This window comes from Athene cunicularia (assembly GCF_003259725.1).
Source record: "Athene cunicularia isolate RWA chromosome 4 unlocalized genomic scaffold, athCun1 chr4_part3, whole genome shotgun sequence".
In the NCBI taxonomy this organism is placed as follows: domain Eukaryota; kingdom Metazoa; phylum Chordata; class Aves; order Strigiformes; family Strigidae; genus Athene; species Athene cunicularia.
The window spans coordinates 14,491,683-14,508,328 of NW_020799100.1; the positions used below are offsets into that span (position 1 = coordinate 14,491,683).

The 16,646-nt window shown below is 46.4% G+C and overlaps 1 protein-coding gene across 11 annotated transcripts in view; it reads right to left on the reverse strand.

Moving 5' to 3' along the window:
• MBNL3 (muscleblind like splicing regulator 3) overlaps positions 1-16,646 on the reverse strand; it is an 89,308-nt gene that overhangs the window by 41,701 nt on the left and 30,961 nt on the right. For 9 of the 11 annotated variants that reach the window (XR_003398428.1, XR_003398427.1, XR_003398426.1 and 6 more), the window contains exon 1: positions 15,788-16,635. The exons of 1 other annotated variant lie outside the window; for it this stretch is intronic. Coding sequence is in view for 6 of the 10 variants with exons in the window: in XM_026848672.1 (XP_026704473.1) it covers positions 15,788-15,961 (174 nt within the window). In the remaining 4 variants the exon portion in view is untranslated. Of the gene's footprint in view, positions 1-15,787; positions 16,636-16,646 lie in introns of those variants that run through there. One more of the 11 variants, XM_026848668.1, reaches the window with a different exon arrangement.

Consider the following 16,646-nt stretch of genomic DNA (forward strand, 5'->3'; position numbering starts at 1 on the left):
CACAAGATTTGTCCCAGACATGCATCAGAGCCCGTGGGTCCGGTGCTCTGAGGCACACGACACCTTTCTGCTCTTGGCTGAGAACTGCCCAACAGCAGAGAGCAAAGCCAGCCCCCCCTGCCCCTCACCCTGATGGCCAGCCCACTGATGTCCCCAGCTCTTCTCCTACTCCTCTCTGTCGCACTGCTTGTGTCCCTTCATTGCTTCCCATTCATCTCTCCCCGCTGCACACCACAGCCCACCCCTCCAGCCACTTTCTCCCACAGCGGTGCCTCTCTGGCTACAGTTTGATTCATTCACCAAAGACCCGTGTTCCTGTTTCAGCCACGTGTGACAGGCAGGTTTGTGCACAGCACCCCACCTCCCTTTCACTCTGGCTTTGCAGAGAAGCTCCCAGGACTACCAGGAGAAAGGCTGACTGTCTGCCACCAACTCCACATGCTGTCACTTTTCTCTGAGCAAGGACCCCAAATCTTTCCCATCCACACCAGGCCTCAGACTTCACACCCATGTTATAATGAACTTGCAGCTGGACAGAGGATTAAAGGTGCAGATCCAAAAAGCACCTTCAAGAGAGCTCCTGCAGCCTGCTAAGCACAGCAGGCAAAAACCACACATCTCACATGAGCCTTGGCTTCCAAAGAGGGCATCCAGGCCAAGCAACACTGAACCACAGCCCTCCATCTAGGAGGCAGCAAGGCTTGAAGAAAAAGAAAGGAAGAAAAACAAAGAAAAAACCAAACAAACAAAAAAAGAAAGCCTGCTTTGCCCTAGGCAAATATTCCACCTCGGTTAGCCTTTGCAGACTGATCTATTTTAGCGTGTTGTTTATTACAGCCAGTAACATATGCACATTTAAGTCACAGAGGGGATTTTTCTTTTAAGAAAACACCTTCAGAAGTGCTCTTCAAGCAGTGCCTGGCACTAGAAAGCAGATATGTGACCAATCTTTGTTACCATCTCAAGTGAAAGGGAGGTTAGCAGTGTAAATATTTGTTAGGAGTTGAGCCCACAGAGCAGCACAGCAAACTGTGGCAGCAACAGGACAGGCCTTTTTCCATGGAGGTAAACATAATGGGCTCGCAATGCCAAAGATAATGCACTGCCATCTCTATGGGCAAAAGGAGAATTTGGCAATAACACAGTTCTGGGCTAAAACTGCAAACAGTGAGACATATTTAACCACAGTTCACACACACTAGTCACAAGTACCACGCAGGCAGCCAGCCTTAAGGGACAGGATGCCAAATTCTGTGCCAACATGTGAAAACCTGTTAATTTATGATGGATTTATTAAAACAGCCTCACCCAGAGCAAAACTTCTGCCTGTCCTAACGACAATGCTCACTGCTCACAGATCCCTGTTTGTCCAATCTGTTATCCAGTCTCGTGACTGTCTGTGCAGATTCATACTTCCTACCTCACTCAGCCAAAGCAAATCCCTCCTCTTGTCCCTAACTGAGCACAGACAAGCAATAAACCCTTCCCAGAACACAGTAAATCAACATGGAGGCTGCAAGGCAGCCTACTCAAGGAGGCTTTCTGCTCACCTTGTGCTCCACACTGATCAATTCAGAGTCACCACAGTGATGTAGAGCCCAAAGACCCAAAAATCTACTAAAAGTTGTCTGTTTTCTCCACGGAATGGGGATTAACCGATAATACATTTTGTAGAAACCATGATTTCAGGCACTGAAAGGTTAATTCTATGTAGCTGCTGATTAGATCTGTTCTCTCTCCTGTAACAAGAGCTGTAGGAGAGGACACTGAAAAGGTTGTTAAGGCCTTATGAGGTCAACGTATCCACTTTCCCTTGCGGGATGCAACTTTTGCCCTGCCAGAAATCCTGACCTAAATTCTCCTCCAAGTGGCACTGGTATAAGTGTCAGAACATCTAAGAAAGGAATGTGTCATGTGTGTGCACGTATCTGTGTTTGTCCATCTGTCTGTGCAAGCAGACCTACAGGAATGGAACTGATCAGGGCTTGGGTTTCATTTTCTTGGGTTTAAGGATTTTGTGTTTTTAATAACTGCCAGATTCCCATATTTAAGTTTGAGAGCACCAGAGAAAAGCTGGGGGAGGTAGAAACCACTAAAACGTATCCATGTGGACACACTGGCTTATTCAAGCTTCAGACACAAGAAACAAACTGACCAAATTACTACGAGGTTCTTCCACCCTTTCCCTGTTACTGATCTGCTTTCCAAACTCCTGCCCTCAACTTGTACTCTGAGCTGATTATCCTTGTCCTGGTCACCAGTGCAGTACAGACTGCCTGATGCTCAACCTTTTGTAGAGGAGGAGGAATGTAAGGATTAGCTTTTAAAGGCTGTTTTCTATTAGAAAGCAATCTTGACAACATGACTTCCTTAGGCAGGCAGGCAGACACCTGACCTCGTGTATTCTGCTTCTGCCACTGACAAGAGATACCTTCAGACACAGCACATTTTCTTCCTAAAAGGGCAACAAGAAAAAGACCTTTCACTACCCTGATGGTACAGCCAGCATGAGTCAGCTGCGATACACACATTCATTTGCTTTTAGGCAAGATAGGCCCATACTGGATGGGGCTAGAAGATATTTTTTTCTGCAAGAAAGAGTGACCTTTCTTGAGGACATCTGCAGCCTCTCCAGCCACGTGAAAGGAGTAGCTGCAAAGAAGCTCCCGCGTCATTAGTGAGTCTGGAATGCAGCATGACTGTGAACACCTGAACACCTGGCTGGAAAAAATGCTCTCACTCACTTAAACCAAGATAGATGGACTTCTGATAGGGCCCCAGCAGAAAACCCTGTGCAAACTTCAGTGCAAGGACTTCTGATACAAAGAAAGAAGGAATATTAAGGAAAGTGCTAACACTTTTTCTTCTGGCTGGGCTAAGCTCTGAAAGGATGCTTGAAATCATTCTCTGAGAATTAGCACAATCAAAACAACAAAAAAATTTTCAGTGGTGTTTCTGTCCTAGCTAATGTGAGTTCTGTTCCAAGTAAAGACTTCTAAAGATTTTACATTACAGTGGAGTCTTCAAAAAACCCACGCAGAGAAACACAAAACAACAACGAAAATCCTCTTAATTCAATCTGTGCTTTATCGCACAGGGCCACAGCAGGGGATTTTTGGCTGTGGGAATACAAATAACAACTCATCGATGCTACAGCTCAGGGTCCTGCTCCAATTACTACCCAAACACAAAATGAGATGGTCCCAGCCTGAAGAGTTTTCAGTCTAAATACACCAGACTTGGTGGAAAAACTTCAGGTGGCTAGGGGAAGCCTCAGCAACACCAAAACTGCATGCCAGCCACTCTGTGCTGGACTGCTGCTGCAGCAATGCCCTTGATGCCTTCTGAGCTCCTGCCTCCTGGCAGCAGGCAGTCTGCCCTTTCCAATCTCTGCATCACTAGCTAAAAGCGATCCTGTCCATTCGCCTCCCAGCCCCCAAGGGACTTCCCCCCGGCCCCAACTCTCCCAACCGTAGTACAGGAGCAGTTTGAGTGGGCTCCAGTGACAGAAGCATGACAGGGAGCTGGCAGGGAGGCTGTGCTGGTGCTGCGGGGTAATCCGTGCCCTGCTGCGCTGTGCCAGCCAGCAGACGCTGATAAAGCTGACAGCGACGGGTGGCAGGGGTCCTTGCTGCATCCCTGTGCTCCCCCATCCCACAGGAAGAGTGCCACGGGGAGCTGCTCTGCTCCTCCCCAGGGTTATCCCCACCTCCTTCCCTCGCGCTACATCTCTCACAGCTCAGTGAAGGTTTCAGACATCCCTGTCCTGCTTTTATCAACCCTGATGGCTCTCCCGCTCCGAGCACCTTGAGTCACTCAGCCTGCTTGCCTTGCTCCAGCTCCCACCCCACAGCACGCCACTGAAGCTTTACAGGCAATACGACTGACACAGCGGGGAGCCAAAGTCTGCAGGGAGGTAACTGTGATGATTACTTCTTCATCTGCAAGTGCACCAGATGCACTGAGAAATAAAAATGACTGCTGAAGCAACAGGAGAGGCAGAGGGCAAGAGACTTCCTGGGTTGCCTTGTTCAGTCCCTGCAGACATCACACCTAATGACAGGGACAGAGAGGACAGGGGAGTTGCAGGAGGGCTTGGGGACAAATGAGCCCAGAGAGGAGGAGGAAACAGAGCAGAAAGGAGAAACAGGGCATAAGGCTCTAAGGCTTGCACCATAGGAGCAAGATTTGGGAGGGCTCCTGCAGCAAGCACCAGGTGCATCTTTAATGCCTTCCCCTACAGCATTTGGGAAGGAGTGACATTACCTCCAAATTTCCTCTCTGTCTTGGAAATCTGATGTTTTATGAAACAAGATTCCTTCATGGGGAGGAAAGCACTTTCCTCCCTACAGCCTACCTCAAACACCATCACCTCTGTCGTATCTGGATGACCTTCCAAGCTCTCCTTGAAGGCTCACCTACATGTCCAGCTTTTAACTCCCTGCTGCTCTGGTTATTCAAGCGCTACTGCGTGGGCTGAAATGCCCAACCCTGCGAGGCTCTCACTTCCTCCCTGCTGCACTTATCCAGTGTTTGGTATCTGCAGCACCATGTGGAAGGGACCCTGGGAGCAAAACCCAAGCAATGCACGCAGCACAATGCTGCATGAACCCACCAAGTGGGTTCAAGCATCACTTAACGGCGAGAAAGCAAGCTTTACTCACACTCTGATCCTTCAGGAGCTGAGAGCAAGAGGAAGAAATGCTGGTCAGCGGGATCGGCCAACGTGGTTGGGATTACATGCTGGGGTTTTGTTTTCAAACTTTGCTGGGTTGTGGCGGGGCTCTTTAAGGACCTAATCTCCGTGTGACTGTTCCCAGCACCAGCCGTGCCCCTGCGGATAATAAGGATTTAGGGAACCACCGTCTAATGACAGCTGCACTCTCAGGCTGGCTGGCTGCAGCTCCACCGTGTCTGTGCTGCCCCTGGCCATCTCCTCTACCCTAGCTAGATACTCCATGCTTTCCCAACCGCCCTCTGTTTGAGAGCTGCTATCTCTCACTAAGCACACAGAACTACTCACAGCACCCCCCAGCTGCACACTCAAAGCAGAAAGAGTTAAAGCAGAACCGTTCAGGCTTACAGCTTAAATCCTCATCAGAACCTGGTGTGGGTACTGCTGGGCAGATATGTGGGCATCACTAACGCAACTCAGCTGATCCCAACACGCCAGTCTCTAGTGGTTGTTTTGGTTGTTTGTTTGTTTTTTTTTATATTCGTATAGGAGAGACCAAATAAAACTAAGTGCTGTGTTAATGCAGAGTATGTTCAGATAAGTATGTTCAGAGGCATGATAAAACTCAGTGCACACCACTGACCAATCATCTGACCAGGCAATGCCTTGTGATACCATTCCTGTCCTCTAGGACTAGCTAAACTGCTCCTGGTTCCTATTCTTGGGACGGTTAATTAAAGAATTTGTCTCTGCTTTTTCATGGTGGTCTGTGCACGTACCTCAGTGAGGGGCGGGGGGCAGCAGCGTCCCCAGTATCCCTGCAGCAGGTGTGCTGGACTGGGTGGTGGGTCTTTCTCTCAACTGTGCAGCCAAATTAATACAAAATAGCTTGCTTTAAACATCCACATTCCACTGCTGTAAAAGAAAAACTTCTTTCCCAGAGCACAGGCTGACACCTTTCAAACAAGGTCAGACACCGACCTCCTCCCCCACTGCCAATGACCTTATTAGCACTGATCATAGTTCTAATAATATCCTGCATTGTAAGCGGGCCATCTGCCGTAACATTTCATTACAAACTTGGGGAATTGCTTGGTTTGAGTACACTCACGTCCCAGCAAGCCAACTGTCCCCTCTCAGGAATATGCACCTTCCCCACAGCTTCAAGCAAAATATTGCAGAAAGGCACCTCCAGCTCCCAGCTTTCCAGCTCGTACCTCAAGCATGCAGAGAACGCCACATAGACATGCCCAGGTGCTGGCTTCCAAAAGAGGTAAAAAGACATTAAAAATCCATCACTCCAGCATCACAGCCTCCAACTCCTCTGATGGTGGGGACACTGAATAACGACATCACTGAAACCCAAGCCCAAGGCCAAACACTAACCAGACGTTCAGAAAGTTGGAAGTAAAGCACCCAGGCTCTTGAGAGCAGAGATCAGCACTACTTCTGTGCCATGTACTTTCTCCTGCATGGACAGCAGAAAGATTATTATACTGACACATTAGCTATGGTTAAACCGAATATTTTCACTGCCATTAGAGGAGAGGGGGCTTTCATAACAGACAGGTAAGCCTGCGGAAGAACTAACCATGTTTGATATTTATTCATTTAGAAGGAGCCAAGGTTTGAAATGGTTGCTCAGTTAGGACATCTGTCTAAAACACTAAGAGTCTTGTTACTACAGTAGCTCAGTTCCACTCAGCCTTCAAAGCCATTTTCTTTGTACTGCTCCTGTGAGGTCAAAAAGCGTATTTAGGTACAAAGACTGACATTACAATGCTTTAAAACAGCCTGCATCATCACAAGGCTTTGAAAGCTGGTTTTCCAAATCCTTGGCCTTTCCTCTAATCCAAAGGGCATCATCAGACATGGCATGAGAGGCTACATAGGGCAAGGAACAGGGTCACTGCCTGGTTCTCTGCTGTTTTATAAACAGCAATAAAAAAAAATTAATAATTCATAAGTAAAACTGTGCCCATATGGGGCAACATTCACCCAATGTCTCAAAGCATTTATTTTAATATCAGCATAACAATATTTATAGGGGCAGATTTTCAAAGAGCTCAGCTCCTCACTTGGATATCTAACCACTTATTTAAATGCTCTGTGGGAGACGTCAGACCATGGGCTCTCCAGAAAGCCTGGTACATCTTGTTTATATCCGTTTTAAAGCTTCCAAACAGCTCAACTACACGAATGCATGTTACTGCACCCTCCTTCAGATGGGTGAACCAAGAGGCAGAAGGCTATTGTCAGCAAAGGGATTACATCAAGCTGATGCTACACTGCTGAAGAAATCCACCAACTCCACATGCTTGTACAGAGTCATTGTCCTTGAAGGCATCTTCCACCACCTTTCCCCCTGCTAGCTTCACTGGGCTAATGCAACCATGAGCAAGAGAAGTAGCTACCAAGCTTCGCTGACACAGCAGCAAGACAGGACACCAAGGTCAAGCATGGCTCCATGCTTCCAAGAATTCTCTTTGCTCCAGTCTCTCTCCAGGCATAGGGACTTGTAGGTTTGGGGCATCTAAAAATCCCGGTGTTAGCTACTGCTATAAAGTAGGTCTGGAAGATGTAAAGCTTGAAATTCCCTCCCCAGGTGGATCTGGCAGCGCCATGGCTTGCAACATGGCATTCACTGAGATGCCAGAGCTTATTGTACAAACACACCCCCTCTGTGCTCCCTTGGCCAACTTCTGACTCATAGCCATGCAAGGGTAAACCCAAATGCTGCCACAGCTTCCTAGCTGGGCTTCAACACCCCACCTCCCTCCTCCCAGCACAGAGGAAACCCCTGGGGCTTGCAGAGCAGGCACTGCATTTGCACTGGGTCACAGGCACAGAGCTTGTGCTTGTAGATCCAGCAGACTTGGTGGGACTGCAAGCTCCAGGTGTGTGTGCATAGCACATGCAAAGAAACTCTCCCAAACTGGAAAGCCAAAGGTGGCAGAGGAAATGACCACAGGCAGTTCTCCTCCCCCGCTGGAGAATGGCCAAGACCATTTCCCCCTCTCTGAAAACCTGATGCAACAGCTCACTTCAGCACAAGGAGATCTTTGCTGCCCACAGGAATTCTACAGTGCTTAAAAGCAGGCTCAAGTATTTCACAGAACTGGAACCTCAGTCTGGAGGGCTTTGCCCTTAAAAAAGGAAAGTAAGCCTCGGGAGCAGGAGGTGGCATGCCACGGCCCGTGCAACATTGCAATATGCCCATAAAAGGTTTCAAAATCTATCTGCTTAAGCACACACAGAGCAGCTCAGAAGGGTTTAGAGTCACATCCCAAAAGAATTTCTCTCCTGCTTTTTTAGGCAAGTGTGAGCAGCAGTCAGCAATTTACCATCATCTTCCCAACCAGAAAACCAAGGTTACTCTTGGCTGATATTAATAATGCAAATGCTGCTGGCTTTAGCCTTTGGGGATGATGGTTTGCTCACACCACAGAGAAGACCAGGGCAACATGAGCTGTAGACAGGAGCAGAGGCCCTGCATTGCCAGGGCTGGCTGGTGAGGAGAGAGGAGGCGAGGCTGGCACGAAAACCCCACTGCTGAATTTGCTTGGCCTGTCTCCCCAAAGAGGCTGGTCTCCAAAGTGCAGTCTCAGGACAAATTTGTGGCCACAGCTCTTCTTTCCAACACATTCAAGGGAAAATGCACACAAGTCTGAGGTCCAAGGAAAGGCTGTAATAAATTCATTAGCTGCAGAAAGAAAGAAAAGAAGGACAGTGGTCCTGTGTTTGCCCCTTGCACTGGGAGTGCTTCCCAATGTGCCAGCCTACACCTGCACCTCTGCCAGCCTCTTGAACCTGACCCAGGGACATCATGCATGAGACTGGCACCCACAAACATCAGGTAACAGCAAAGGCATCTGGTCCTACATGGGCAAGCCCTCAGGAGATACATGGGGTCAGGAGGTCTGGGACACTGACAGTCCTCTCCATGTTCAGAAACAAAAGACCTTTAGAGGACATTTCTAAAAACACAAGTCCAGACCTGGCGTTACCCTGTGACCATGCACTGCCACAGACAGGAGATCCATTCAGCATCCCCCTGATGAGTCAAACCCCGGCCTTGCCCCAGCAGGGGCTGCCCACCCCTCAGGGACTCTAGGAGGGCTGCCAAGACACTCTGCTTACAGGTACCCATGGGAGAGAAGAAGAGTCTCAATGCCTTCACACTGCAGCACAAGATGGGTGCCAAAGACCCACCAGGGTCTCTCCCCACTGAAGTTTTGATACTTATCAGGCAAAAGTCACCCCAAGGGCAAGAAGACTGCCTTGGAGACTTTCACTCCCTGACCTGGCTTTGGCAATGCCATGCAACGGGCACAGGAAGAGTCTCATTGCCTTGTGCCATCAAAGGCCTCAGGTGTGGGACAATGCAAGAGATCCACCAGAGGTGCAAGAGGATGGTGGGAAGAAACATACTCTTCTCCACGGGAAAATATATTGGACAGGGAGAAAAGTGTTCAGGTGCCTTTCACTGTTATTGATATTAGTTGATAAATGTGTTCACATTGACCAAGCCTGTACAACAGTCCTACAGCTTTAGATGGGTAAAGCAACACAGATGCTTAGATTTGCCAAGCACCCAAAGCAAATACCCAAAGTCATCCAACGTCCACACTCCATATGAGTAAGAGTCTGAGGCCTGTTAAGTAGACAATCTGTCATATGAGGGAGCAACACCTATACGAGGAAGTTGTCCAAGATTAATCAATTAAGAAAATGTGAACTCCCAAGTATTTAACTACTGCTACTACTACTACAAGTGTCACACTGATAGCTTTGGAGGGCATTTCCTTTCAGACAACTCCCTGCAAGCTTCCTCATAGGCTCTTAACATCCACCTCTGTACTGATGGCAGCAACCTCTGTACTTGCAGACTGACAGTTAACAGCGTGGCCCCTCCAGCTCCTATTGCCAGGAGCCCCCAAGAAGCTCTGTATGCTGGGATGGGTCTCACTTCTCACAGTTTCCAGAGCTACATAAGTGCTTCTAGGTTTTCTCCACTTTTCTAGCAATGAGCTAAGAAGGGAGCATCCCTCCAGGGTAGCACCAAAACTGGACTATGCACCAGGAAACTTAAAGACATCCCACCTTTCTTGCCACATTACTCCTGGACAACACCAGGTTCTACAAAGCACACATCCTTGGAAATATAAAGGCCAAGATAAAGTGTTCCCTGCTGAGGCTGCTCAGCTGCAGAAAGACCCAGTAGAGATAAGGACACAGCCAGCCTCTTCCCCTTCCATAGTATACCTCAAAAATCACCTGCTCGCTTTAAAGCACAGACAAGTAATTCCTGCCAAGAATGCTGTCTTACATCTTTGCAAAAGGCTGGCAATGAATAAGACCTTCCTGCCTCTTGCTGTCTATTGCTGTCCCTGCAGCAGAGTCACCAGGTAACATCAGCCTGTTTCCAGTTAGATGCGTTCATCACCCAGCACCTCTGCACAGAGCCAGGACCAAGGGGACTTCAACTAGACTTAGTATTCAGCATCCGAGGCACTTTGTCCTCCTGCTAACCCTGCTGCAGAGACAGTAACTTGCAACAGAGAAGCAAGGGGACAGCTCAGGGCAGCAACCTTTTAAGCCACAATAGCAAGATTCACCAGTTCATCTGTCATGGTTCAGCTGTCAAAGTCACAGATAAATGAACTGAGTCTGCTGGGACATCAGAGAAACCCATGGATAAGGCCAAATAAATTAAACATGCTCTGCACAGACCTATGTCCTACAGACGGATCAGTTCAGCAGATTAAAGCAACAAGGTCTATCTTTCCCTGGAAAGCTGAACAAGCCTAGGGAGGTCACACACCATCCAAGTAACCAGGCTGACCCCAACAGAGAGCATCTGCAGCCCAGACATTGGGGCAGGCCTGGGAGATGCTCAGCCACAAGCACCGTCAGGTGAGCTTCTCCATCAGTAGTCTCCATCCCACAGCTGTGCTGAAAAACTTCTGGAGACACTGCAGAGAGTATACACAGCACATGTGCCAATTAAATTAAGCTGTGCTAACATGGAGCTTGTTGTAACCCATAGACAAGAAGGGATCAGGCCTAAATATATTTTTTTCCATGAGCTCTCTTATTCTTCTAAGTACCACTCTAAGAAATACAATAGCAACAGTTCTTATAAATAATAAATTGAGTCTAAATACATTTTTCCCTGCTTTCAGATGTTTGATTCAGTAGTTATAAAAAGCACTTATGATGTGCGGTAAGACACACGAGCATCCAGACAAGACAGAAGGCTGCTGCAAATCTACTTCTCATCACCAAATGCTGTCACCATGCAGGTAAGTGCCTTAATGACCAATGGAAGAGTGAAGGTTTCTCACAAAGGTGTGAGAATTGGCTCAACATTGTTCAGTCTGGTTTATTTGCATCTCCATTACATCAAGCTGAGACATGCAGTCAGAGTGTCTCCAAAAATATCTCTATAGCTTTGTTTGCTTTCTTCTTCCTCTGTAAAAGCATAACCATATGCTAAGTTTAGTGGGTGTTTTTAGTTGTTTCCTAGTTTGGAGTTTATTTAAATTAAAAAAAATAGATTTGATTGCAAACCAGTAACAGTCAGAAATGATTCTAGTGAAGTCAGCATAAAACAGGTACAAATTAGCATGAACACTATAAGGAACAGCCTCAGGTACACCACTTTCAAGATCATATGGTACATTTATTGCCCAAGCACAGTGAACTTTCTAAATTGTAGTGGGACTTTGAATACTATTACCAGATAATAACACTTCTTTTAGAAAACAGACAATTTAGACAAAACTGTACTTTTAACTCGATTTTATGCCTGTTCACAGACAGCTTGCCTTGTTTTTAATATAGAATTGCTTTGAAATGTGTAATAGCTTAACGATGTTTTTTCAAATTAGACCTCCCAAAGTCAAAACTCACATCCCTGAAATTTTCACCACACTATTTTCTGTCTTTCAAAATACTCTTAAAAACTTTGATTTGCATATGGAAATATCTACATTCATAAAGCAAGTTAAAAAAAAAACAACAACCAAGAAGCAAAAACCCCAAAACATAACACACCTCACAAAGCTGGGCTTGTAATTTTATTTTTTTTTTTAAATTGTGAGTTCTTAGTGCAGATACCCAAACTGCAAGCAGTATAAATCAAAGCCTCTGTGAACACCTGGTGTGTATTACCTACATATTTTTATATAATATGTCACTATCTCCTCATACCCCATCTCTCAGCTTACTGCTCCATTAGTGTTTCTAGTGACCAAAGAAGATTTTGTTTTCCTCCCTGACATCTTTAGAAACTGAAGAACACAACTAATGATTTGCTGGCCAGGGAATTAAGAATCAGACAGGCTCATACCACGCCTGCCTGATCCAGCCTGAATAGAAAGGTTAATGACTTGATGAGCACTTGCAGACAGCCCACCACAGTGGCACAGAAGCCTTTGTACAATTGCCATGAGCCAGCAAACCATGTCCTGACCCTTGCAAAAAACACCAGCTATACACGGGACAGTGCACACGAAGCCAGGAACGAAGCCCATGAATGAACTCAAAGGCCTCCTGGGTTTATAGCAATGAGAGTACACTTCTCTCCTTGGCTCAGAACATCTCAGAGGTGTCATGGGACCTGCCTAGGAGGTACCGCAGAGCATCGACCACTGTCCAGCAGCCCTTGTGGCCACTTCTGAAAAGGGGTGGCCCAGCAGTGGCTTCTCTTGGGTCTCTGGACTGCCCTCCACCAAGCAGTGCAGCTTGCCCTTCCATTCACACAGATTAATTCAGACAACACTGTTCTTCCACAATAACGAGGGGGGAAGCGCGAGTAGAGAGTGAGAGCTCTCTTGGCATCCGATTCAAATCTGTGAACAGCTTCTCGCGAGGAACTATTTTTAAGTTTCATATCAATCTGCTTGAGAAAGGTTCCTTCTGCTGCCTACAAATGTGCAAACTCCCCCTTCCAACAACCACAGCTCAGGACAGCAAGATCCAGCCCTGTGCTTCCACCCTAACCAAGACCCAGTATTTCATGGCCAAGGCATTGCACAGCCACACACCGCTCCTGGCGTATCCCACCTGAGCATCAATGAAGCTCCTCCATTACCTGCAGGAGTTCTCTGTGTTCTTCACAAGCTTACAGGTGGGACACATTCACCCATGAAGCAACCCACACCGAAGCAGTCTGCTTCTGGAAGCATTACTGCTCTTACCACTGCAACAGAGGCAGAGCTACTGTATGAAATTGAGGAAAAAAAAAAAAAAAAAAGAAAAAAGTGAAAATGCAGTAAGCTATAGATGCTGTGTGTGACCTGACCAGCAAGGTGAAGCCATTGTAAGCTGGGTTATCAAAAGTTCCTGTATGAAGGCATTGTTCAGCCTTAAAAGGTCTGTGAGGAAAAAAAACAAGCAACAGCACTACACAATGGATGCAGATAAGCAACCTCTGAACAAAGCCCTGAGCGACTGCAAGACAAGGGGAAAACTTATTAGCTGCAAGCATCCTATATCCTGTCTCCAATAAAGCAACACAGATGTTCTGCTAATGCAGGGCGTGAAAAGATGAAAAGAGCACTAAGCAGCTATTGAGCCCTCCGCAGGAGAGAGGGTCAGTGTTCAACAGCTGTCGGAGGGAAACAGCGGCTGAGCACACAAAGACATCCACAGGATGGGCATGAAAAGCCTCTTCTTAACAGGTCTGAGAACGTAACATCTCTCTCATCACTAGTAAGGGAGGCCACCTTTATGACCACGAGGCCCTCTACACCACTGCAAACAGGGTTTTGCAAAGCCCAGCTCCAGCCCAAGAACAGAAAGACCATTGTTCCAGAGTTTAGTCAACAGGGCGGTTATCTCCACTGGGAAACGCATGGTGTACGCGCACACACAGAGGCTGCAGCCTTGGGGACTGCCCTTCCCCGTGGCACAGCAGAATTGGGGCTCTGCCCAGCAAGAGCTACTGGATCCGTGGGTCTGGAGGAAGGAACTGCTCCAAGACCCACTTCTTGTCTGAGAAGTGGGGCGCAGAAACAGCCCCATCATCAACCCTTGGCCAAGGGCTCTGCACAGTCTGACCTCTCCTCCTGGTGCACTTGCCAAAGGCAGAGTTGTTGGCCCTACACAAGGCTTTCCTAAACCTGAAAAATACTGAAAATATGTTCACTGGAAAATTCAGGCCACTTAACTAGTACATACTGGGCATCTGCTACTGTGTCAAGAGGAAACTGTAACAAGAACATTATTTAACAGCCAGTTCCACCGGAAACATGCTGAGCTGCAGATCATACCCTATTCCTTTGGCATTTTTTTTGCTTTCTCATCATGCTGTTCCCCATCCCATTCCCCACTGCTGAAGCAGAAGTGTTTGCTCATGCCAATGGGTGGGATTTTGAACCCCAGCTGCCCACAGACTTGGTCCTGCACATCTCGCAGCCCCAACCATGCAGAGAAGGGCCAACACAGAGAGCCTGGGCGTGCTGCAGACACTGCACCGCAAACAGCACACACGGGGAAGCCTCACCCACCAGGTGACACTGGCCTACAGTGCAGCTCAGAGCTGCTGAGGGGCTGGGGGGCAGCACAGGGAACACCTCCCCAGAACACTGCAAGGGGCACGGTACTACCCTGCACAGCAGGGCAGCACTCCTTTCAGTTCCCAAATAAATGCTACAAATGTAAACATATTAACATCTTTATTCAAATTATCTGCACTGCCACTGGCTACAATTCAAAAGTTTCAAGGGCATAAAGAACATTATTTTTTTTCCCTCCGATAAAAATATTTTTGTCTCTCGCTGTCAGCAAACCAGCAATGTAAATGAACATTTGAAAGTCACCGTATAACTAAGAGTCACTGCATATAATCAGATTAAAAAGAGCAGAGCCGAATGCCAAATAGGAAGCTTGAGCTTCTTGGTAAAAGGGAACAGAAGTGAAAATATGAAGAAGCCACAAAACAGTAATAAAATGGGTAAACCCGTGTTAGACCGGATCCAGCCCCAGTCTGAACCTGTACACACATAATTCCACCAGTTCTGTTACTCATTATGTTTGTAAAAATAAACCCAAGTCTTTTCAAGCAACAGTTGAAGTTCAAGGGAAAACTTTTAAGCTTGTAAAATTGACCAGATTCCTTCTAGAAACTCAAAAAAAGTTAATTACTCTGATCAAAACATTTAACGTAATGTCAAGAGTTCTCAAAAGCAATCAGTTATCCATATTGTCTCAGGGTTTTTACCATCCTATTTAAAAAAACTTTGAGAAACCACACTTTTGGGAAAAAGAATAAAAAAAGTAGACGTTCCTTTCCCAAGACCCACAGTGAAGTAACCCTGAACAGAGATGCCCAACGTCCCCTTACCCTGACTCAGACCCCAGGTATTTAGAAAATTTTGAAAGTCACCCCTGGAGCTCCAACAGTGACAAGCAACCGAGAGCCATTCACCGCCTGCAAAATCGACTCTGCAAAGATGAGCACTAGCAAAAACGCTCAGCTGTAACTCGGACAGGCCTAGCAGAACCATCGTGTTAGCACGCCCCTTGCAGAAAGCGTTTTCCCAACACCCATTTTTCTGGGAGCTCTGCTCTCCAAATATTTTGGCTGTTCCTCATCTACAGGACAGCATCAGAGTGCATCTGCGACTCTGTCTCCAGGAAATACACATAAAGCTGATTCATTATCTTAAAATGCTGCTTTCATTTCTGCTTATTCAAAGCACATTTCAGATCCCTGCACCGAATGCACAGCCAATGTGCTCTGGACACAAATTAAAGCATTGGGTTTCAGTTCTCTACTTTTCTCATTTCGGTTTCATTTGCTGCCCACAGCGTGCATTCATTCTCCATTTCAAGGATAGCTATATCAGACCTGAGCTACCATTGGAAAACGCTCTGGATAAAATCCTCTCTCCCCCTGCGATGCCAGGCACTCCAGGCAATTGCACCTGATGTCAGACTCAGCCTAGATTTCAGAAGCTACATCCTGCACCAGCAGCATCCTCCCTGCAGAAACAGAGCAATAAACAGTTGTTCTGCACATCCCACACCCCAGCACGCCGAGCCATTCCGAAGAGAAGGAAAAGCAAGTGAGCTTAGGTAATGCACGCATTAGACAGTCCTCACCTTTAGGGAGTCAAAGCAGGCAATAACTCGACCATTTTCCACATGGCAACTCCGTGATGGATGGGCGAACTTGCACTCTGCATCAGACCGAGAACAAGTACCTCTCTGAAACTCTCGACACACTTCTAACGTCAGCCATTTTGTATCACGAACCAGGGAAACGTTTACAGCCATATTAAAAAACAAAAATTAAAATGCAAGCAATCACACCCTTCTTCAGGGCAATATTTACTGCTGATCTTTTTTTTTCTTCTTTTTTTTAAAAAAAGGGTAAAAAAGTGAATTCAAGTTAAATGTGAAGAAATAACTAACTTGTTGCTTTGGTAGAACTCCTATTCATCAGCACTTAGGTTTTCATTTAAGTCAAATCGTGTTTGTTTAAACAAGAATTAAACATAAAGCCAATCATAAAATAGAAATCTTATCAGAACAACTGAAAATCAAATTAGAGGCCAGCTCCTAAAAGTGCAATTGTAGAAGTTAAAATATAAGTGTTATATTTTGTGCCACTGCCGAAGTTACTTGCAAATAACTGGCAGACTTTCAAAAGAATTCTGTGCTCTCCAGTTAATGGTTTCAATTATTCTTGCAAAAAGCATATGCTGCTGGCAGCACTTCAGTTTGTGGAATGGTCTCGGTCCTCGGGGAGAAAGCTTCGGGTTTTTTTTTTTCCTTCTATTTCTTGCTTCTAAAAATTACGGTTCGCGAGCATCAAAACGAGCAAAAGGACGTCTGAATATTTTTTTTCCTCTTTCTTTTCTTTTAAATATTTGCTACATACTCGGGGGAAAGAAAAAAAATAAAATGGCTGAGCAAACTGCGTGTAAATGGGGAGCCAAAAAAAAAAAAAAAAAAAAAA